The sequence below is a fragment of the Kryptolebias marmoratus genome, linkage group LG4, assembly GCF_001649575.2.
Source record: "Kryptolebias marmoratus isolate JLee-2015 linkage group LG4, ASM164957v2, whole genome shotgun sequence".
Lineage (NCBI taxonomy): Eukaryota > Metazoa > Chordata > Actinopteri > Cyprinodontiformes > Rivulidae > Kryptolebias > Kryptolebias marmoratus.
Window position 1 is genome coordinate 27855795 of NC_051433.1, and position 23247 is coordinate 27879041.

The window sequence follows — 23247 nt, forward strand, 5'->3', positions numbered from 1 at the left end:
GTTCTGTCTCAGTCTGTTTAATAAACTGGTTGAGATAAGGGAAGCAAAATTCTGTGCAATGACAGGAGAGTTGAGAAACCCATTTTAATGCTGTAGGAGGAGGCAGGAACTTCCCGGGAGTTCTGATCTGAGTATCTCGTGGACTACGAAAGGTGTGTGCGAAATTGAACGTCTCACAACCACGTAACCACAAACCAACTTCTTGATGTCTTATGGAGCCTTTAGGTAATAAAACTCGAAGGAACAGAACACTAGATAAAAGTTACTTTTAAAAACCCTGTTATGTTTTTGTCCATGTGTGTGTGTTTGTCTGTCTGTTAGCAAAATATCTCATGAACCCCTAGATGGATTTTATTGATGCTATCTAAAAGTAAACAATTTATCAAAAAGAAAAGTCTTAAATCTAGTCTTAAAAGTGGACAGGTTGTCAGCCTCATGGACACAAACTGGAAGTTGTTTCCACAAGAGAGGAGTCTGATAACTGAAAGCTCTGCCTCCCATTCTGTTTTTAGAAACTCTAGGAACCATAAGTAAACCTGCAGTCTGAGAGTGAAGTGCTCTGTTAGAAAAATATGGATGGTAATAAGATCTTTAATATAAGATAGAGCTTGGTTGCTTTCTATGTTAGAAGTAAGATTTTAACTTTTATTATTAATTTGACAGGAAGCCAGTGGAGAGAAGCTAAAACTGGAGAAATATGATCTCTCCTTCTAACTCTCATTAGAACTCTAGCAGCAGCATTTTGGATATATGTGCATGAATGGATGCACATTTACAACTAATTTACTTTTTGGAATCAATCCAATTTAAATAGGCTGCCACAGCTAAAAATATTAGCCAGCGCAAAAAAAGGTTATTAATCAGTCAGTTTAACTTATATTGAGCTAAACATTGGTGTGATGGTAGCTGAGAGTCATGCCCAACACTGATTTCGCAACATAAGATGATCTTAGTCTGAAACTCTGCCATGAAAGGTGGTGGGGAATTTGCATTCCTTCAAGGAAAACTAGGCCTTTATTTGGTTTAGCTATCAACAAGGTTTGTTAATTATTTGTTAAACATTCTAAGTTGTTTCCTTACTTATTGTGAGCTTGATGATGCTCAGTAGTGAAGTGGGATGCTGATTCAACATTGTTATTAGAGCTTTATTGATGGTTAAAACATTTATGAACATTTCAGAACCAAAAGACCCAAACAACTTTCAACTCAAAGAAGGCCAGACTCTGGTTGTTGTCCTGAGACGTGACTGTTAGTGCTCTGCTGGCCAGGCTCAGCAGGACCACGTTTCTTTCCATGCCAACACTAATTATGAGCAGATTAGGATCTCTGTAAATTTCCTAATGCGCTTATTGCTGAAGAAAATATTGTAATCCCCATTACTGGCTGGCATATTGAGTTCATATGACTCTATTCCCTCTTTGGTTTCTTTGGTTTTGGAACTTTTTAACCCCTTCGGTCTTAAATTTATGTGAAATTGTTCAGTACAAAAGCATCTCGCTTTTGGTTATTATTCTGAATTGATAGTGTTAGAAATGTGAGATTTGAGTATTTACTGGAACTTGGACTAGGAAAACAAAACAAAGTTAAAGAATTCTACAAAGAAATGCATATTGCTCACTGGCTTTGATACAAGATACAGATAATTTGGATGTGTACAGTGAACAGACGGCAAATATGTCAGTCACTGCCAGATCAGGCATGTAATTTTTAACTGCATTTTGCTAACATCCACGACAAAAAGAAGCAAAGAAAGATACTATTTAAACACTCTACACCAAACAAAGCATGGCACAGAAGAACATGCAAAAGCAAAGACCTGCCTGTTTAATTCAAATCAGCTGTGTGTGCAAAAGCTGCAGGGGGCCACTAATAGACAGCTGCAGAGTAGGGAGACGAGAGGGGCCTTTATGGCAGGCACTTGTATCATTAAAGTGATGCTTTCAAAGTTATGGAACAAGTCATTTGTATAGTTATTCAATATCCCTGATATACACTAACACTTAGCTAATTGAGAGGTTTGAGTGTTATTCGGATGTTCTTCAGTTCTGTTGCTTTATGTTTTGCATGAAGTCTGGTTCAAATTATTGAAGCAAGCACTACTTGTTTTTAGTTTTAATTTAATTCATTTTATTTTTTTAGTAATGTTTTCTTAAGAAATATCTTTCTGGATCTATGATACATTCTGTTTGACACCTGTATGGTGGCCGACAGGTGCAAATTCGCATCAACCAATTAAATGTACACCAAATTGCAGAATGCGCTCCAAATGGTTATACACGCAACAAACAGATAAATGATGCAAACTTTAAAACACACAAACACATAAACAAATGCAAAGAAAAAAAAGCAGCAAAAGAAAAATGCACTGGGGCAAACGGCAGGAAGACACCACAGAGTCCTCCTTCAGTCCCCCTGGTGGTCTGGTGCTCTTCCGTTTTGTGGAGTAAGTTTGCATCTATTTTCTTACTTGCTGAGGCTTGATACCCATACTCAGATGATGGGGATGATGCTATATCCCCCCTGACCTTTTGTCCTGGCTTACCCTTTCCGTATTATCTTTGTTGTACTTAATCAGTTTCTAGATGTGATAGCAAATTCCCCATGCGAATTTTGGAACAGTGGGTCTGAAGTAGTTTCTGTGTCAATTTGGATGTCAGGTATTAAAGTTTCTATAGTTCCCACATCCTTTCCATACAGGCCCTGTCTTTTGGCTTGCTCCTATAGTACATTTCCAACAGTGTTACGTTATCTGTCCTTGTACAAGAATGTCTTGTTCCGGTAGCTCATTTCTCATCAGAATGTTCTCGTATCCCAATATCTGACACAGACCTTGTTAATCCGGGTGTTGCCCTAGCCAGTATGGTAGCACTTCTGTATCTTTCTCTTATTATGCAACCCAGGTTGCTTGGAGGTTGGCTTCACTGGGGTTTGAACCCTGAACCCCAGATCATCATCATTGCCAGGTACAAGTGCAGTGTGCAGGACTGGGTTGGTGATAGGTCTTTGCATAGAGTTATATTAACCTATTGAGATCTGAGGATTGTAGTCCAAACCTAGGCTTTTTGACAGGCTGAATTTCAACCCCAGGAGGCCCCTGCCCCCAGGGGTCACAATAGAAATAAAACTTTAAGTTTTAAAAATTCATCCCCTCAGTTTAGTTAATCATAAACACCAACAGATGTCATTTTACCTAAAAATTAAAAAAAGCTGTGCGGATTCTTATTTCCCAGATTACTTTATTTAATACAAAAAAGCCATTAAATCTGTAAAATTACAAACATCACCACCTGTCAACAGCAGAAAAACAAACAATACACTGAAAACTATTTTGATTCAAACCAAGTTAAATTCTAAGCTGGATGAGTGTTTAAGAACAGCCATTAAAGTAACATGGGGATAGCAGTATTTCAAAATAATATAAACTGAATTGAACTGTTGAAATGACATTAGGGTGATGTGACTTTGGTGAAAACACAGTTTTATTAATGTTATTGAATATTACAGCCTGATTTTACGTCTCGTAGAAGGTTCCTAAACCCTTGTTTCACTTCTGGCGTTGCATTTCCATCTGCTTCCTTGTTGAAAATGAAAGCAAAACAAACCACAGCACCTGTTGTAAAATGGCATCAATGTTAGTGTAAATCTGTGAAAAACTAAACTGAGGGAACAAAGTCTTTTAACCTCAACTTTAAGTTTTACTCATGAACCCTGAGAAATTCCATAGATGAATGCATATGCACCTTCCCCTTTCAAGTTTATATTTTTAGAATTATTGAAAACAAGTTATGTCACATCTAACTTCATTATGTCACCCACTTTCATATAGTAATTATTTATAATCAAACTGGACATTTTTTTAAATCCTTAAGTGTAAGACAGCAAAGTAGAAAAAAATACCAAAGGGGTGAATACCTTTCCACTGTAAGTTCCTGAACACCTTTTGTTGACAGAAGTTCTCAATGAAAGCAGCTACATACCTCTGTAGAGTTAATAGTAAACTAAAGCATGTGAGGTGGCTGGGGCTGTGGTTCATCTAGTGCAGAACAGCCTGAGCAGATGTTCTCTTATCTTTCTGCCAGAAACCTTCTTATCAATGTTGGTGTTGCAGCAGCATGCCTTCATCCACATGTTTACACAGCACTGCCTGCTGACAAATATGTTGTTGATGCTTGTTTCTGTGTACATCTAACAGATGTGCAGGTTTCCATGATGTTCATACCCCCCGTTACACATTGCTGTGGCACTTAGGCCAATTCCGATTTTTTTGCCCCTTGTGGATTTTTTCAAGACAGTGTGAATGTGACAAATCTGAGTTTTTGATATCCAACCCGGGTCTTTTCAGGATGCGGTACTGAATCGGATACATATCTAGCGAGAACGTTCATCTCACATTTCATCCGATGTTTACGTGGATGACAGGACAGAGGTCCCTCACTTCAAAGTCACACCACTCTTGGCTCTGACTCTGCATCCACACATGCCTCTGCCCTATTTGGATCTACAGTTGGTCCCTATTAGACAGCAATTTTAGAATCAATTCACACATGCTAACACTTGCAGTGTCCATATTTACTTCCGTAAGCACAGTGTGCGGAGTGTGACTTCATGTCGTTTTCATTTCAGGAACTGGAGACTGTTCACACTGGAGTCTGATGGAAGTCACATTTATAATGTAATGTGAATGACCACAAAAAAATTGCATTTGGGCAAAAAATCTGAATTGAGCATTTAGATCTGCAGTATGAATGTAACCTAAGTCTTGTCATCCTGTCACACATTTTGGATGGTGCTTGGTTATGTGAAACATGAGAAAGAGAGAAACCTCCTTCCATAACATGGATCTGCAATAATAGTAGTATTATTATTCAGTTCTGTGGAATAACTTTTGAAGTTGATCAGAATGTAGATGTCTACCATATTCCACTGACCTTATAAAACACAAAAATGGCTATAATTCATTCAATGTTACAGATATTAAGCTAAAATTTGGAGGGGTAGTAGCTGAAGTGATCCTCAACAGTTACTCTAAGTGCTAACAGAGTACATGAGATCCTTGCTTAAATGTTTGGCAGTAATCATTGGAATCAACCCTTTTGGTTAGCAAAGTATCTCATGAGCCACTGGACAGATCTGAAAAACTTTCAGACAGTTATCACTGTATATACAAAATCTACACTTGGTGAACCTATGGAGTTAATCCTTATCAACAATCATTTGAATGTTTTTATTGTTGTTTTTATGTGTTTTGCCAAAATTTATTTTAGTTTTATTTGATTTCTTTTAATTGGTTTATATTTTCTTTTTGCACCTCTTTGTTATTTTCTTTTTTTTAAGTAAAGCACTTTGACCAACAGAAATTGTTTTTAAGAAGTTATAAAAATAAACATAAAAAAAATCACTTGATTTAACTTAAGATGGCCGACACAGCCATCTATCCATCCATCCATCCATTTTCTTTACTCACTTTTTCCTTTTTCGGGTCATGTGGGAGCTGGTGCCTGTTTCCAGTGGTCAGGGCACATTCCGAACAGGTCACAACATGTCACTCAATGTATTTTACTCTGTTCTGTTTAAAGTTATGCATCACAGTTTCAGCACTTTAAAGAACCCACTTTAGCTAGCTGCTAGTGGTGTACCGGTAGTCGGTCGGTCGGTCGGTCGGTCTGTCTGTCTGTCTGTCTGTCCAGTTTAGTTTTTCAGAACCATAGAGCTGCATTATCAAATGTTTCAATCAAGAACAACCACAGAGGGCATCACTTGCTTTCTTGGGCCTTTGTTGAAAACTGTTACTGTCTGGTGTTTTATGAACTAACTCACCTTATGGTCATTAAATCTGAGCATGAAGAGCATGTTCTCATAAGGCATTCTCTTGTGTCCTGATTTGTCAGTTTTTCTTCAGCATCTGTAAATGAGAGGAGTGAACGGAAGAGGAAGCCATGTGTTTGTGTCCTCTCACTGTGGACAAGCATTTGGATCATTGCTCTGAATACACAGTAGTCCACTGTAGCTATGGCCACTTGTTGCTTCAGACCATCTGTGTCTGTGTGTGTGTGTGTGTGTGTGCACGCACGTGAGTGTGTGTGTGTGAAAGAGGACAGATGAGATAAGTGGAGTCGGCCGCAGGGTGGGAGATCAGATGTGAGTGTCTTTGTTTAGAAAACTGACATCTCATTGTTCTCATGGGATCAAGATGTATTAGCATGTGCTTGCAGTGAACCACGCACAGGATCCTTCAGAGGTCAGAGGTCAATAATATGTTGTGTGTTGTTCTGTCTTTTTCAGGCCAATATTGGGCATATGGACACATCAAAGGACATGTGGAAAATGATTATGGGAAACTTAGCCCTCATCCAGGTAAAGAAAGTTCTCCAACTGTCATCGGAATGTCTTTGACTGCACTTCCATTCACTGAAAAAACCAGAGTTAGAAAATGTATTTACAAAGCCCCAAGGTCAAAGGTCAGATCAGTGATGTTGAAAGGTTGTCAATTTGCTACTGCACAGAATTCCAGCATTTATCAATTTTCTTCTCTAAAGCCCAATAATAATTTGGGATGACCTTTTGTAATAATCTAAGCTGGCAAAATGCAGACTTTTTGATGTATTAACTGTTGAAGAAAAGAACCAAGATAAGCAGAAATGTTAAAGCTGCGGCCAGTCGTTCATTAGGGTCACCGTGGTGGTCACCTGTGTCTTTTACTCTCTCAGAGCAGAGATTGAGATTCAAACAGTAACTACACAAGAACTATAAGACACACTGCAAAAAGCTTCTTGAATTGTAAGTGTCAGCAGCATCTAGTTATCACATGTCAAATTTTATGTCTACAGGATATTTAACAAGTTAAAAAGATCTTTTGCGTTAGGTTTTTAAGAAAAAATTCTGAGCCAAGATAAAATAAAGGTCAATGAGAGTTTGGGAGTGCCCTCTGGATGGATGAAAGAGAAAGCCACATGTTTTTAAGGAGTAGGAGACACACTAGGTGAAAAGAAGATAAAAATATCTATATTTTGATATATAAATAGTATAAGAAGTATAAAGACTGCAGAAGTAAAACAAGTTTTTTTGCAAAAACATTTGGAAAGTGATAGCATCAAACTCTAAGTTGAACATTCTGTGATAAAATCTTTTAAAGAAACTATTAAATTTAAACTGAGATTGTGTAAAACCATTAAAATTACCAAAATGCTAGTTCAGTCACGTATGTCCAACTTTCTGTGACCTGTTTAATTAAATGTTCCTGCTGTGAAGTATGTCTGACCTATAGAGCTCCAAAGAGGTTTTCCACTTGTTTCGTCCAAATCCCACTATAGTGTACATGTAGATTTTTCACAATCTCTTGCAAATTTTGTTTACACTGTATGATGAGTCAAAGTCATAGACACTATTCTCGATTGAGCCACACGTTTTAATATTTTTTTCTTTTTCAAAGCTGCTGGAAGCATATCAATTCTACAACTGAAACAGAAACAGAAGAACAAGCAAATACTAATTAGTCTTTATATATTAACACAGCATATAATGTTATTTGTTTTTCCAAACTTAAACTTTTCTTTTAGTTTTTGTGAAACACTCCTCATTGTTCTGCCATGTGATGTTAACTTCTGATTATGTAATTTGTAAAGAGTCATCTGTACTTCCTAGAACTCACATCCTATTTTGGGTCAGTGTAAACCCACACGGGTGCAAACAGGTGCTCCTGTTCATTTAGAGCGGTTGATTTTTTTTTATTCTGTAACTTGTGTTGCTTGTGGTATTAGGTGTGTGATGACTAACACTGTGTATTCAGAGAGAACACAGTTTAGTTTATAGTGGTATGCTTAAGTGGGTTCATGGTGATTGATTAAAAGCTTCTCAGGGATAACATGAAACTCACATGATTCTGTAGTTTACATGTTAGCTGAAATCAATAACAACATAAACTGTTTTAGTGTGTGTGTGTGTGTGTGTGTGTGTGTGTGTGTGTGTATGTGTGTGTGTGTGTGGGTGTGTGTGGGTGTGTGTGTGTGTGTGTGTGTGTGTGTGTGTATGTGTTCAGGTTCAAGCCACTGTTGTGGGCTTCCTGGCCTCCATAGCTGCTGTGATCTTTGGCTGGCTTCCAGAGGGACAGTTCAGACTGGACCATGCGGTGCTGCTATGCGCCTCCAGTGTGGCCACTGCTTTTATCGCATCTCTTCTCCTGGGTATGCTCAGTATACAAGAAGTCAGTCTTTTTTTTTTTTTGCATAGCTGCCCATCAGGCATGTCAGGGTTTGAATGTGAATTATTACCTGGGCTAAAGGTATAACCTGATTTACATCAAAGAGCTTCTGTTCAGCTTGAACCAGCCAAATGAAAACATGTTGTTTTTTTCATTTATTTATTTTTTGTCTTAAAAACATGTATTTAGGTATCATATATTTTACTGTGAATATTTTAGGAAAAACAGAACCTTTCCTCTTTGTTTAGCTCCATTAGGAGTGAAAACGATTAATTCAGTTTTGCAGAGGGAATTATGTTACACAAGTAATCTAGCTTTCCTAGATTTTTTTTCTACCTAACTTGCAACTTCAAATCAAGCTGCATTCACCTTTCCTTTGAAACATTTCTTCAGTTTTGATCACAGCTGATGAAGCTTTTAGTAACACGAAAAAAAGACTAATTTGCCTTTTTTCATGTTGTCCTGGTTGTTTGAGATTTTACACCAACATTTGACCATCAGCATAATTGTTAAATATAATCAGTCTTAGGAAAGTGGGTATTCACCCCCCTTCTCTTTGTCCATCTGTCCTGACCAAACTGCTGCAGCTCCTTCAGGTTGGATGTTGCTGCTTGTGTCCAACAAGCTTTAAATCAAATCAGAGATTCTCAGTTGTAGTAAGGTTTGTGCTTTGACTGGACTGGTCCAGGATATTTAACTATTTCTTTTTAAACCAGTGAAGTGTTGCTTCAGCAGTGAGTCTAGGGGTATTTTCCTGCTGGAATGCAAACCTCCATCCCAGTCTCAAATCTCTGAAAGACTCCAACAAGTTCCTCTCAAGATTTTCTTTGTATTTTGCTCCATCCCTCTTTCCTTTAACTCTGACCAGTTTCCCAGCATGATGCAATCACCACCATGCTTCACCATGTGTTAGCTTTGAATCAGGCATGATCTTGTTCTTGATAACCAGAAAGTACAGTTTTAGTGTTATCCAACCACAGCACCTTCTTCCATATGATGTTGGTTGGATACATACAGAACTGGTGGATATATACTGAGATCATCTGACATTTAGATTGCTAACAGGTGGATCTTATTGAACTGATTATGCAGCTTGTTTCATTTGGCTTCATCAATCTAGAGCACAGGTGTCAAACTCCATTCTTCGGGGGCCAATCTCCTGCATGTTTTAGATGTGTTCTTGCTTTAAAACACCTGGTTTAAATGAATGACTTGTTGCCATACTCCTGGAGAACCTGATGATTTGGTGAGGAGGTAATTAAAGCATTTGAATCAGGTGTGTTGTGTTATTTATAATGAAATAGAAAAACTCGTTTAAGATCCAGGTTGTAAGGCAACAAAAATAAAAAAAAATAAATAAAACAAGTGGGTGAATATAATAAAAAAGTGAAAATGAAAAGGGAAGCCAAGCATTGGAAAATATGACAGATTAGAACATTAGCTATGTTTTTACATGAAAACTGATGTTTTACATGTTGTTGATCTAAAATTCTGCAGGTCTCATAATGATTGGCGTCATCATCGCTTCCAGAAAAGTTGGCATCAACCCAGACAATGTGGCCACTCCCATTGCTGCTAGTCTTGGAGACCTGATCACCCTGTCCCTGCTGGCAGGCATCTCTACAGGACTCTTCAAGGAACTAGGTATCCCAAGTCACTTGGATGTAACACCACTTTTTACAGCTTGCACACGGGCAGCAGTATGTATGGTGGCCCAGCGGTATCAGGTCAAATACAAATGCCACAACACATATACAAAAGCCACAACTTGCACCATACTATCGCTCAGCAATGCAAGTTATGTGAAATTGTTCAAGTCATTTCCATGGTAACCACTGACTCACAAACTTAAAACTCAATGTTTCCCTCATCACAGGGTTAACAAACTTGCAATTGTCAGTAAACCCACTATCTGGCATAGCGGTACACTTGCATCATAGTTAAGTGAAGAAAAATGTTTCACTTATCAAACGGGCAAGATTTGTCTTCTGTCAGCAAGCAAAGCTTCTCTTCTTGTTGTTTCATTCAGCAGGCGCCGTTACTTCTGTTGCAGGTTGCGTCACTTCCGTTGTGGTTTTCTATTTCCGTTGTGGCTTTTGTATTTGTGTTGAGCTCAGTAGCTGTAAAATTCAAAGAAAAGCCATTTTTGTGTTGGCTAATGTCAATTAGCTGTAGCAGCTGACTTGAATTGAATTAACTTCAAAGTTAATGAGGTGTTGACTCTAATATTTAAATGCAAATTTTTAAACAAAGATGTTGTGTAATCTGTAAGTGCTAAGAAAATATGTTGAAAATGACTCTCATCTACTACCACAACATATTTGAGCTCAATATCTGTAAAAATTACTAAGTTATAGCCATTTTGTGTTGGCTAAGGTTTGTTAGCTGTAGTGGCCATCTTGAACTGGGATGACTCCAAAACCTAATCAGTTGTAAATGTCCATCTAATTATTACTTCTTTGAAGTTTCATTAAAATCTGTCCACAGGTTCATGAGATATTTTTAGTTTCAAAAGCCTTTGTCACCTTTGAAGCAGGGAGCTTCAAAGGTGACAAAGGCTCTACAAACATAAAAAGGGAGCAGCCTGTCTAGAATGTGTGAAATGTGGTTGTGCTTCTTGCTATGTGCAGTAAATAAAGATAAAAGCACTCCCATGTCTGATCTCACAGCATTTTTGGGTGAGAAATACTGCAGGAATGGAGTTTTGTTGTTACCTCTGTGACCCACCCAGCTCCACTGAGCTGCTTCCCTGCGGTTCCCTCGGTTCCACACCACAGACTGACACAAAAAAGACACACAGACTAAGCCACAGAGTGTGGAGACTCCTGCATCTGTCAGACATTTTACAAACTTAACTGCAGAAACACATTTTAATGACATTTAGCTGAGAATATTTGAAATTGTTTTTGCTCCGACACATAAACTTGACTGCTGTCTTAGACTTGTAAAACATCTATGGAGTTGGATGCTGTGTTTCTTTGTGGCTTGGAGTTTTCTGCAGTGTCAGTCGAGTAACACTGCACCCTACAGGATGATTCATGAAGTGAGGAGTTACACTTTGCAAGGAGCCACATTAGTTTTTATTATAGCCAACATTTAAAAAGTTTTACTTAGTTTTTCTTTTAAAATACTCTTTAGCATGTTTGATGTGTGTGTCACTTCCATCCCATCCAGAGTACAATGATTATGCCAATCCGCTGGTGTGTGCCGTGTTTGTGGCCATGTGCCCCCTGTGGGTGCTAATAGCCAGAAAGATCCCTTCGACCAGAGAAGTCCTCTACTCTGGCTGGGAGCCGGTCATCATCGCCATGGCCATCAGCAGGTGAAGAGTCTCTTTTGACTGTTCATGACCTGAAAAACATTCAAAAGGATTGGGGGATTGTATCAAGAGTTGCTTGGCAGAGTTGTTGCTTTCTTTCAGTGTTGGAGGTCTGATCCTCGACAAGACGGTCACCAATCCAAACTTTGCTGGCATGGCTGTCTTCACGCCTGTCATCAACGGTGAGAAGCCTTAAACCTTATGGAGCAGCATTTCAAATTTATTAGATTTAGGCTGTGTTTGATGTGGTGAAAAAGTGATGGTGCTAGCAATTTGCTAGCAATTTGCAAAATACAAACTGTAGCACATATCAATGTATGTGTGTCTGTGTTTGTATTTACCAGGTGTCGGAGGAAACCTGGTGGCAGTTCAGGCCAGTCGGATCTCCACCTATCTTCACATGAATGGTCTGCCCATGGGGGATCCCAACTCTGCTCCCAGGAAGTGCCCAACACCCTGCTATTCCTTTTTTGGCTCCTGTAAGTCCATCAACAGTAGAAGAATGTTCCACACTTTCTGTTCATGCCATTTACTCATTAAAATACTGCACATAATTCTATGCATGGAACGATTGGGGACAGCTTCAACATGTTCAGGATAGGTTTTGTTTTAGGTCATAACTAGCTCCACCAGTCAGGATCTCACTAAGTGGGGTGAAGATGATGGTTTTCAACTCACTAAGTCAGTCCAGTCTTTACTTTTGCTAAATATGTGCACATTCATAAAAAAGGTGAACTTATCATCAAATGATCCCTATCAATCATGGATCTAGAGCTGCATTATTCTAATAGAAGAACGTTCATATTCCTTTCAGAGTAAGAGCAACAAAGATGCTACATGAAAGAAAGTTAAAAAAAAAGATTAGCAATACATAATACAGCTAGGTACGATCCCTTGAAGTACCTGCTTGTACCTGAAAAGTACCAGCTATGAACCCAGTAAGTGCCAGATGAGTACCTGGTACTATACCAGGTCCAAACCCTGTAAATATCATGTACTTACATGGTACTTACTTATGACTTTGAAAAACTGATTTGAATCAGTTTATTTATTTATCTGCTCAGATGGTCTATATACCTTTCTAGGTAGCAATACATATTATAGCCCATTACATACCCAGTACATACCTGGTTGTACCTGGTAAATACTATGTACTCACCTGGTAAGTACCAGGCATTTACCCTATAAGATCCAAGTGGGTACCTGATAAGTACCTGATTATACCCAGTAAGTCCCAGGTATGTAACCGTATTGTACCCAGAAAGAACCAGGTAAGTGCATAGTTGTAAGTACCAGGTTGTAGTGTGTACTGCTACAAAAAAAACCTTGCAAGCAAATAAATTCATTAACTGAATCAAATCAGTGTCTGATCATTTTTAAGCACCAGTAGAACTGATGATATACAATGGCGTTTCATTTTAATTTATGGGATGCTATTGTATTTTTAAAAACCGAATTAAGGAGTTGTGTTATTTTGTCAGATGGGATGTTTGTTATGTTGTGGATCTTATTCCGTAATTCCGTAAATTAGTGGGAAAACAAGTTCAGGGGTTGTTTTTTTTTTAATTTTAGAGTTGGTGTTCATTTAACTCAGTGGATTTCAACCTTTGTGCAAATGACAACGGAATACTTTGCTAATTTTTAATTGGTGCTATATTCCAGATAATTTGTCTTTTCACAAAATTAACAGCCTCTAAAATGTGATTCAGAATGTTGTTGGTCTCAAAAGTGATGCTTATGGGGAATGGAATTTTAATTAATAATCCATGAGTATACTGTTCATACAAAGTTCTTTGATTTCATATTTTTTGTAATTCTTTAAAACTCCATAAACAATCAGTTATTTGTATAAGGCAGTTCTGTGTGACACAGCAGTGTCACACAGAACTGACTTGATTAATGTTCATGTTCAAAATCAATCGTCCACAAAAAAAAATAACTTAGTGCCTGGGAGGGGCATGGCGGGAATCACTGCCTTAACTCATGCGTGTCACTTAACCCTATCATATAGTGTTGATAACTTGATATATTCAGGTCGGTAGAACTATGAAAACAGGGCAAATTGATACCAAATAGGGACAAAACAACTAGAATAAAGCAAAACAACACAAACAACCTGCAAACACATAAACCCCTGCAAATGACAGTCCCTGTCTATCCTACTCCAGTCATTAGTTTTAATTGATTTCTTTTGTCTACATATTCTAACAAACACTTAAACACTCATTCTGGACCACTAGACCACTGGCAAGTACGTTCAATCAAAATAGGAACATTCTCAGCTTGGCTAAAGATTTTTGCAAAACATTTGGAGGTTTTTTTTTTCTTTTTCTTGGACACATTTACAGTTTTTAACTGTTTCAGCTAGGCATGCGTGTGAGATTTTGACTGTATGATAAAAAATACCATACTCCTCTGCTTTTCTGCTTTTTGTAAAGTAACTTTGAAAGCCTGACAAGCCAATACAAGTTAATTAGATACGCCTACAGTTAGCTGTTTATTTAATCTGCTAACATGCTAAAGGCCCCAACATACTCGGGCGTACAGTGCGTACTCCATGAGCCGCGTGTACTGTCCGCAGACAGTTGAGACTTCATACTCGAGTGTACAGATTGCCTAAATTCTTTCATGACAAATTTCAGTCATGGCATCAACAAACGAGGCGGAAGAGGTCACTTGCCTTAAATTTCATATATACAATGTAGATTAATTAAATATTGATGGGATAAATTAATTTATGATTAATTAATTTATAAGTTAATTTTTTTTTTTTATAAAGTGTGACAACTTTTGGCAAGCTATTTAAATTCTTAAGCATCTTAAAAATAGCAAATACTTACTTCAGCAGGCACATATGTCTCTGTCTCCCTATATCCTACAAAGGTGTCCAGTCAAAAGTTTCGTCCACAAGATGGCTGCGATTCTCAACTAAGAGCAGTTGGTGTCGCATACAAAACAGTTTGTTAAGAACACCATTTCTCGCTGGGCAGTTTATTGTGCGACACAGAGTACACGTACACAGTCATAAAAATTGATGTTTGTGCGGACATGTCCGGTGGACGACGCCTCAAGTTCGCATTGAGTCTGCCTCGAGTACACGCGGACCTCCGCGGAGTGAAGTATGCCCGAGTATGTGGGGACTTTAACTGATGTAGCTTGTTGCAATCATTTGCAAACAACACAGCATTACACTGAAATGAGAGACAAGTGTTGCTCCTCTGGTAGACAGGCCACAACTGACTACAAGATAAAATGTGCAGCCAATCAACAATGTTTTTTAATGAACACAAAAACTTAGGGAAATTCCCCCAACTGAATAACAGTTTGAAGCAATAGCTTCAGTAATGGGAGTACTTTCTAAAAAAAAAATATCCTGCCTCTAATATCTTGTCCATAGGAATGGTATGACAGATAAATTTAGCAGTTTTGACAGTGACTTTTTAACACCAAGATATATCTTGAAACCGGTAACTGGCCCTTGCCTTATTTCAGCACATTATCACAGTTTGATGGTGACAGGATCAGAGTGAAGGGGGACAGGCATAAAAAATGTGTAAAAGTGACTTTATTGTGTTTTTGGTTTTCAAGGCACAAAGTGATAGGAGCATATGTGAAATAGGCTGCTATATTGTGTCTGAAAACCTTATCTCGAGTCCACCCAAAATTCATAATAAACTGTTTTAAAGAATCAGTTTTTCTCATCAAAAACTGTTGGTGTGTGAAGGGAAGGTGCAAAAAAGAAGAATGTTTTTAAGAATGTCCAGAAATGTGTGAACAGGGCCTTAGTTTTGCACAACAAATGCAAACATTATTTAAAAATCTCCTTCAATCATTCTTCCATTCCTCTCTCTTCCAGCCGTGAACTCTCGTTCTGCCCGTGTGCTCTTCCTCCTGGTTGCCCCTGGTCACCTCATCTTCCTCTACACCATCAATTCCTTGAGGGTGGGTCACACCACCCTGACACCCATTTTCATCACCTTCTACCTGGTAGCTGCACTGCTGCAGGTACATGTTTGTTTCATGCATTCATCTTTGTGAACATCTAAAAATAAACTTCTCAGAGAAAATTAAACTCTCCAACATGTTTATCGGAGTATGGACCCTATTTAATGATGATTTGTAATTCTTTGTTAAATCCTGATTCAGCTAGTTTTTCTGCTCATAGTAGACCCTAATGAACATATTATTATCGTTATCATAAACTTAAATTTTTGCTGCTGTTTGTTTAATTAATAGCAAACAACAAAAATATTAAAATTTATATTTATTAGGAAAATAATATTTTATTTTATCTTTTAAGCATTATTTATTATCACTCATTGCCATGTTTGTTTGTGTTTGTGTGTGCATGTGTTCATTTGTCTGGTAGCAAAATGCTGTATCTCATGAACCACTAGAAGCATTTTAATGAAACTTTCAGCAAGTAATCACTTGATGTCCATCTACAACTGATTAACTTTTGGACTCACCCCAATTCAACATGGCTGCCACAGCTAATTGATCTTAGCAAACAAATTTGTCTATAATGCAGTCAAATTTACAATTACTGCGCTACAATTTGGTGTGGTGGTAGCTGAGTCATTCACAACTGATATTTTGAGCACTACACAACTCCTGAGTTCTTTGCTTAAAACTTTGGCATTACCTGTGAGTGTTAACTGTGTCTGTTTGTTAAAATATTATTTCATTAACTGCTTGATGTAATGTAGAAAGTAATCAGTAAATGTATATCTATATATGGTTAATTTTAGGAGTCAAACCAAAATGAGATAGTCACTGTAGCTAATCAACCTTAGCAAGCACATAAATGGCTATAATTTAGACAATTATATAGCTATCATTTAGCTGAACTTACTTATTAAATGCAAAAAAGAAAGATCATATATGTAACAATATGATTGTGTGCGGGGAGTAGGCAGAACCTAAACAGGGTTTCTTGAACAGGTTCTTGTAATCCTGAGGCTGCAGGTTTGTACCCAGGTTGCATCAGGAACAGCATCTGGTGTAAAACAATTGCCAAATCTTTCATGCGAGTTCACTCACTGTGGCAACCCCTGCTGAAAGAAGCAGCCAAAAGGAAAAACAACAAAACACATATATAAGTTTTTGTGTTTGGTACCCTGTAAATCCCCTCTCTTCCATAACATTTTCTGACGATAGTGGCTCAAATGTAAGCTGCATAAACTGCAGCTGTGCACTTTGTGGTTCTCTTTGTAGCTGCTGAAAACGTCACTTTGTTGGTCAAAAAAAGTCACCAGACACAGCTAACCACTGCCTACCTCCTACTGCTGATTTGCGGCTGTCGGAGTGCATGTAAGATTTACAGCATTAACCCCCACTGTTCCAGGCTCTTTTCTTTAAACAAACACAGTGATGTCCTTCTCCACCTCAACCATGAACAGGCTGCAGGCTTGTTCTGACCCAGATTCCTTGTTTTTCAGACAGTTTAGCTGGAATTTGCATTTCCCCATTTCTTCTGTGCTCCTAGCATTTTCCTCACTCTAGTCCCACCAGCACATGATATTCCAACGCTTGTGGGCAGACTAGGCTAGGAGGAGTTATTACCGAAATGCAAATAATTCAGCATGATATACATATCCTGTGAATCACACTTTCATACAAACTGTATGTTATTCAGAAGGGAGCAGTTGAAATTGTGCATCTCAGTTGTTTTTCTTGAAAACAACTGAAACATTAATGCAGCTGAGAATCAAATTGAATGCTTTTAATGCCTTTATTGGCCTTAATTATTGCAAAATTTATTTAATGACTTTTAATGCTTTTTAATGCTCTGGGTAAATCCTGTTCAAGACCCACACCCCTAATGCACAGACTCTGGTTCCAAGATCACAAGATGGCAGATCCTGTAAACATGATGTTATGTCTTTAATTATCCAAAAAAGGTTAAAAAACAAAAACACTGGTCACATGAGTGCAGGTGTTTTGGTCCTCAAAGGAGTGTCCCTTATCCTTGAGGTGTAGGGGACCAAAATGTTCATATTTTGGACCGAGAAGACAGATGGTTTGAGAGGGGGGTAAAGGACCATTTATGTCAAAAAGGAGAAACCAACATTAAACAGAGGAGGAGGTCTCAGATTTCAGCTTTCAGAAACATATAATGGAGCTTTAGGCCTGATCCCCAGTCAGTTTCAATCAAAGCAACACCTGCGCTCATGTGACCAGAGTGGCCCCTCAGTGAGTCAGACAAACAAGGATTCTAACGAGCCTCTATTGTTAGGAGAGCGAGAACAATTTGCAAGCAATCCAGCTCACATCACATCTCAGCTTTAAAAGCTCAACTCCACACTCTCTATTTCTGAATTGAGAAAGCTCCTCGAATGAGAAGCGAAACGTCTTCAACTACAGAATAGAAGTCCAGTTGTTTTTGTTTTTTTAACCCTTTTTTGAATTTACCATGGTCTGGATAACTGAGAATCTACTCCAGCATCTTTAATTATCAACAACAAAAGGTAGCAGTAAAGTTACGTCTATTAATTTATTTTAATGGTCCATGATTTAAATCAGTTTTATCATCCTACAACAGATGACTCATAGTTCGATTGTACTTAAAAACCATCCACAGCTGAGCTGCACCTAGAGAAATATAAATATTAAATGGATAGCCATCATTCATTTTTGAAGTGATGTTCTGTCAAACAGTTTTCAATAGCATGGAGAGCGGAGGAAAGGGCAGTAGTCTTCCTCCAGGCTAGGCTAATAACTAGCCAAACAAGCGGCTGATTTGTACTGTTTTTCAGGCCTTTAAAATAACTTTTTCTCAAAAACAGCATACCAATGTGAAAGAACGCTACATTCACTAATATTAAACCTCCAGACTTTTGCATGGCACTGTTTCTTTAGTTAATTGTTCAACTGAACAACGTCCCTGTTACTACACAAATGTTTATGCGCAGGGCATAAACTGTGTATGTTCCGATGGTGGCGAGGCTGCTAAATGTGTCCATCCACTGAGAGATAAGTAAACTTATATACTGATTACACTTGCTTACTGATACATTCAGCAGCTTGTGTATTGATGCTCAGTAACGCGGACGTTGTTTGAATAAGAAAATTGCAATAAACTAAACAAACAGTGTCATGCAAAAGTGTAGAGGTTTAATATTAGCTAATGTAGCATTCTTTCACACCAGTCTGTCATTTTTTAGAAAGACTTGTTTTATAGGTCTGAAAAACGATGTAAAACGGCCTTCATTTGGCTAGCCATTTGCCTAGCCTGGATGAAGACTTGCCCTTTTCTCTGCTCTCCATGCTACTGGGTACTAACTATCAATAAGTATTTGACAGAACATCACTTCAAAAATGACCAGAATTAAGCATGTTTGGGTTTTGTATATAATAAAACGTTGCTTCTGTTTCTTTTTGCCACAGGTTATGATTCTCCTCTACCTGGCAGACTGGATGGTTCATTGGATGTGGGGTCGAGGAATGGACCCTGATAACTTCTCCATCCCATACCTGACAGCTCTAGGTGACCTGTTGGGGACCGGCTTCCTTGCCCTCTGCTTCCACATGCGCTGGTTCATTGGGGACAGAGACACAAAAATGGGCAACTGAACACATGCATATGCACAAACAAAAAAATAAATTTATGCATATTTTAAGGTTCTGTGCATGGGCAGTAACGCACATCACCAGTGTGCCTGAGAACTATTGGACAGTGGACATCTACAATAAAAGGGTTAGTTTCCTATAGAACTCTGGATGGTGGAATTCTTAGAATTAAGTTTTTATTTTCAGGATATCAGGATGTTCCTTTACTGCTGACATGGCGGCAGCCCAGGAATCCCAGACTGTCTTTCTGTCACCATGGAAACGCAGACCTCTCCACAAATGGTACTCAGCCACTCCTCCTTAGTTTTACTAAACAACTGAGTCCTGGCACTTTTGTTATTATTATTGACACTGATGATTATTGCTGGCAAATAATGCATTTGATATGAAATGATATCTGTTGTACATGCACGGCAAGTCCTCATTATTTTTAATGGGGATGTTAGCCTTTATGTTTTTAAAACACTTGAAACTGGAGTTACAAACAAAACAAAAGAGCATCCAAGCAAGCCTGGAATTAACACTTAATCACTAAGTGCCATGTCATATTTATCGCCCGTTGCTAAAAAGGAGAAAGGTGGGAGATAGTATTATTACCCATATCTGTGTGTGTGTGTTTGTTTGTCGTGGTGACATAATGTCTCATAAACCACTGGACGTGAAAAGATTTTAATGAAACTTTCAGAAAGTAATCATTAGATGTACATCTACAACTAATTAATTTTTGGAATCATCCCAATTCAAGATGGCAGCCACAGCTAAGTGACCTTATCAAGCACAAAAAAGGTTGAACATTCAAATGTTCAGATATTGAGTTAAAATTTGGTGTGGTATTAGTTGAGAGTCATCCCCAACAAATACTCTAAGCACTAACTGATTGCATGAGAGCTTTGCTTGAAACTTTGCTATTAAGTACTGCAGTCAACTCTATCTGAATGTCTGCAAAATATCCCATAAACCACTGGACAATTTTCATCATTGCATGTATATCTGCAACTGATTACCTTGTGGAGTCAACCCAGTTCAAAATGGTTGCCACAACTAATTGAAATTACCCTGCAGAGAATTTATTACAATTCAGTAAATTTTACAGATATTGATTTAAACTTTGATGTGGTAGTAGCTGGGTCACTCACAACACATACTTCAAGGGCTAACACATTACACAACATTTTGCAATATCACATGAGATCATGCTTAATGTTATTTACAAGGTCTGACCAAAACAGCAATGACTCATTTCTTAACAAAAGATGATTTTAACTTTAAACTCTGGCATGAAAGGCGTTGGTCGACATTCATTCCTTCAAGGAATCCTGGGCCTTTATTTACAAACTGAATTTGAAATGAATACAAATGAGATTTATTGTTTAAGAGAATGTTTTATTGTTTGGTTGGTTTTTTTTTTCTTTTTTACCGTAAACCAGGTTGTGGTTTTACAATGGGGGACTGGACCTGAATAGTTTTTGTGGCACTGCTTCCAAGGCTCAGTTAGAGACAGAGTAGAACATGAAATGCAATCTGCTTTCCATCACGCTCCTTGTGAAATAAGTCAAATTAGACCTGAGGTCAGTTCCTTAAAGAAATAATTTGGCTATTTTTAATTTTGGTTAAATCTTCAATACTTTTTGTACAATTACTATAGTCACAGAAAACGACACCTTTTAAAAATGGAAACATGGCACATGAGTGATGAGTAAAAGTGTGTCAGTTTATCTTTCACACAGCTCACTACTGGATGCTGAAAGGTCATTGGGATTATTGTGATTGGTAGGTGGCTGTTACAGGTGAAAATAGCACCAGTCCCCCCCAGTCTGAAACCATTTTTTCAGCATGTTCTCTACTAGAGCAGTAGAGAACAGTAAGTGATGAAAAGGCTCAACAAACTGCATAGGAACAAATCTACAGAGCTCCGCCAAGTGAACAGCTCCATGTTCACACGTGACACGGTGCGTGTATGTGTACAAGTGCCTTATGCAGATTGTCCGGATGTGCTCTCTTGGGTTTAGTTGGCAGAAGTTTGAGATACTGTGAGATGATATTTTGTGTATTGTTAAAACACTGAATTGTTTCAGTGACAAAATGACCAATATTGTGTTTAGGTCCAGGTGTTATGATTGTTTTGTATTTGTGTAGGTCCTACCTGTAGAATCAAATTTACCAAAATATCAGAGCACTGATCTAAATTCCAGTACAGACCAGCAGATATAACTTTTTTGCCAAGTTAGATCACTGCAGTTAAATTTGCCCTATTTAGTTTATCCACTATTTATGCTAACACTTAGTAAAATCTCCTTTGTGCTAATCTTTAAAGAAACATGTTTGTTGCACCCATCCATCGTTCATCCTTTTGCTGCTATAAACTACTAAACAAAATGAAAATGATGTCTTGACTGTTATAAAACAACTTAAAAATATTTTACATAACCTGTGGAAACCATTTTGCCTTCAGAAGCCACTAGACTTTTGAGCTAATAAGCTAGCTGTTGTTCATCTCTTTGAGTCCTTCAGTAACTTTTTATCAAGAGAGAATATTTAATTGGACATCTTCGAGCGGTATAAGGACAATGCAATAAAAACAGAAACTCAGAACAGAGAGCTGAGAGCTGAGTGACTTTTGTCTAACTTCCATCTTGACAGCACTGTTGTGCTTTCTCCTGTTTACTTCAGATGTCAGAACTCAGATCTGGAAACAGCATTAAAGCTGACTTAACCAACTCAACTGCTGTATTCAATAAAGTCAGTATCTCACTGGACAGAGACTGTTGGTGACTAGTTGATGAACACCATTCGTGAAGGAATCTCCTAAATGTATCAAAGCATTTCCAGGGATTCTTAGTTTCCTTCTCAATTTAATTTCTGTAATTCTAGGGCTAGACTTGTATTTTGACTGCACAGGAGCTCTCCTTATGACAGAAAACATCTGAAGCTACAATCCTGAAATTCCAGGTCTAAAAATGACCCTGATGATAAATAATAACTCTTAAAAAACTGGTCTAAATCTACCTATCTTCAATGTAATTTTTTTGTCTTTGTTTCTATGTCTGCAAGGCTCACTGGACACTTGGTCACAAGTACTCAGAATTTATTGAGACAGCGTTGGGAAATTTTCTCACAATTTTGAGTCACTAACTAGTCTCCAACAGTTGCAGTCCAGTGGCATACTGGCTTAACCAAGCCAAGCATTACTTACAGCATAGGACAATAATGTATTTTTCTGCAATATATCCATTCAAACACTGCAGCAACATGGTTACTTAAAAGAAGTTAGACACTGCTACGTGTATAATGGATTTAATGGGTTACAAACCAAGAAAAATATAAATAAAGAGTTTAATTACTGAAGGTAACAAAAATGTTGATGTGCAGACCAGCCATATTGGAGCTTGAGGTCTCTCTGTCTCACTCTATTTATATTTCTATCTATCTAGCTTGTGTTTTTTTTTCCTAAGCTTTTCTTCTTTTCATGGAAAATTGTTTTTTTTTTCTTTATATTATGAAGCATGTTACAATGCATCTGTAAGGAACCTGAACTCTGCACTGATGATCTTTACACCGCTGATGTACCCAACCCCATCTCCACACACTCACACACACACACACACCACACACACACACACACATAACCTATCTGACCTATTTCAGCAGACCATACCAAGTACAAATTTAGGCTGAGGAGAAACCTTCATTATGTTTGACTCGTCATCATGCACATCTACAACTGCTTACCTTTTGGAGTCAACGTGTTTTTTAAGGGGGCCAGCAGAATGCATATGAAGGGCACACATTGTGAACTTGATTGTTTTCATTTTTATTTTTAAAAATGCTTTGTTTTATGGTCTTAATTTTTAAAAAATGTCATTTATGGTAAAATTTGAATTTTTGTATGTGTATTTGTTTCTTCTTTTCCTAATTCCTAACTCCTCAAATTATTATTTTTTCCCCACATTTCTGAGCAAACCACTGTAATGAGAAGTTTTCCTGCAATAGTCAAATGCAACAAAGTGCTGTATTCTGAAAAATCACCACTAGATGGCACTGCAAGGTTTAACGAAATTTAAGACTGCCTGTGTGTGTGCTGTGGTTGAGATGTCCAATCAGAGAGAATTTTTACCTTGGCCCAGGAGGTTATGTTTATGGTAATGTCCGTCTTTCTGTC

The 23247-nt window shown here is 37.9% G+C and overlaps 1 protein-coding gene across 2 annotated transcripts in view; it reads left to right on the forward strand.

Moving 5' to 3' along the window:
- The window catches only part of slc41a1 (solute carrier family 41 member 1), a 38677-nt gene extending 19036 nt beyond the window's left edge, over window positions 1-19641 (forward strand). For both annotated transcript variants that reach the window (XM_025011059.2, XM_037975084.1), the window contains exons 4-11: window positions 6283-6354; window positions 8036-8180; window positions 9695-9841; window positions 11372-11519; window positions 11619-11698; window positions 11861-11995; window positions 15373-15521; window positions 18906-19641. In XM_025011059.2, coding sequence (XP_024866827.1) covers window positions 6283-6354; window positions 8036-8180; window positions 9695-9841; window positions 11372-11519; window positions 11619-11698; window positions 11861-11995; window positions 15373-15521; window positions 18906-19091 — 1062 coding nt within the window. In that variant the 3' untranslated portion in view covers window positions 19092-19641. The remainder of the gene's footprint in view (window positions 1-6282; window positions 6355-8035; window positions 8181-9694; window positions 9842-11371; window positions 11520-11618; window positions 11699-11860; window positions 11996-15372; window positions 15522-18905) is intronic.
- Window positions 19642-23247: the final 3606 nt, after the last annotated feature.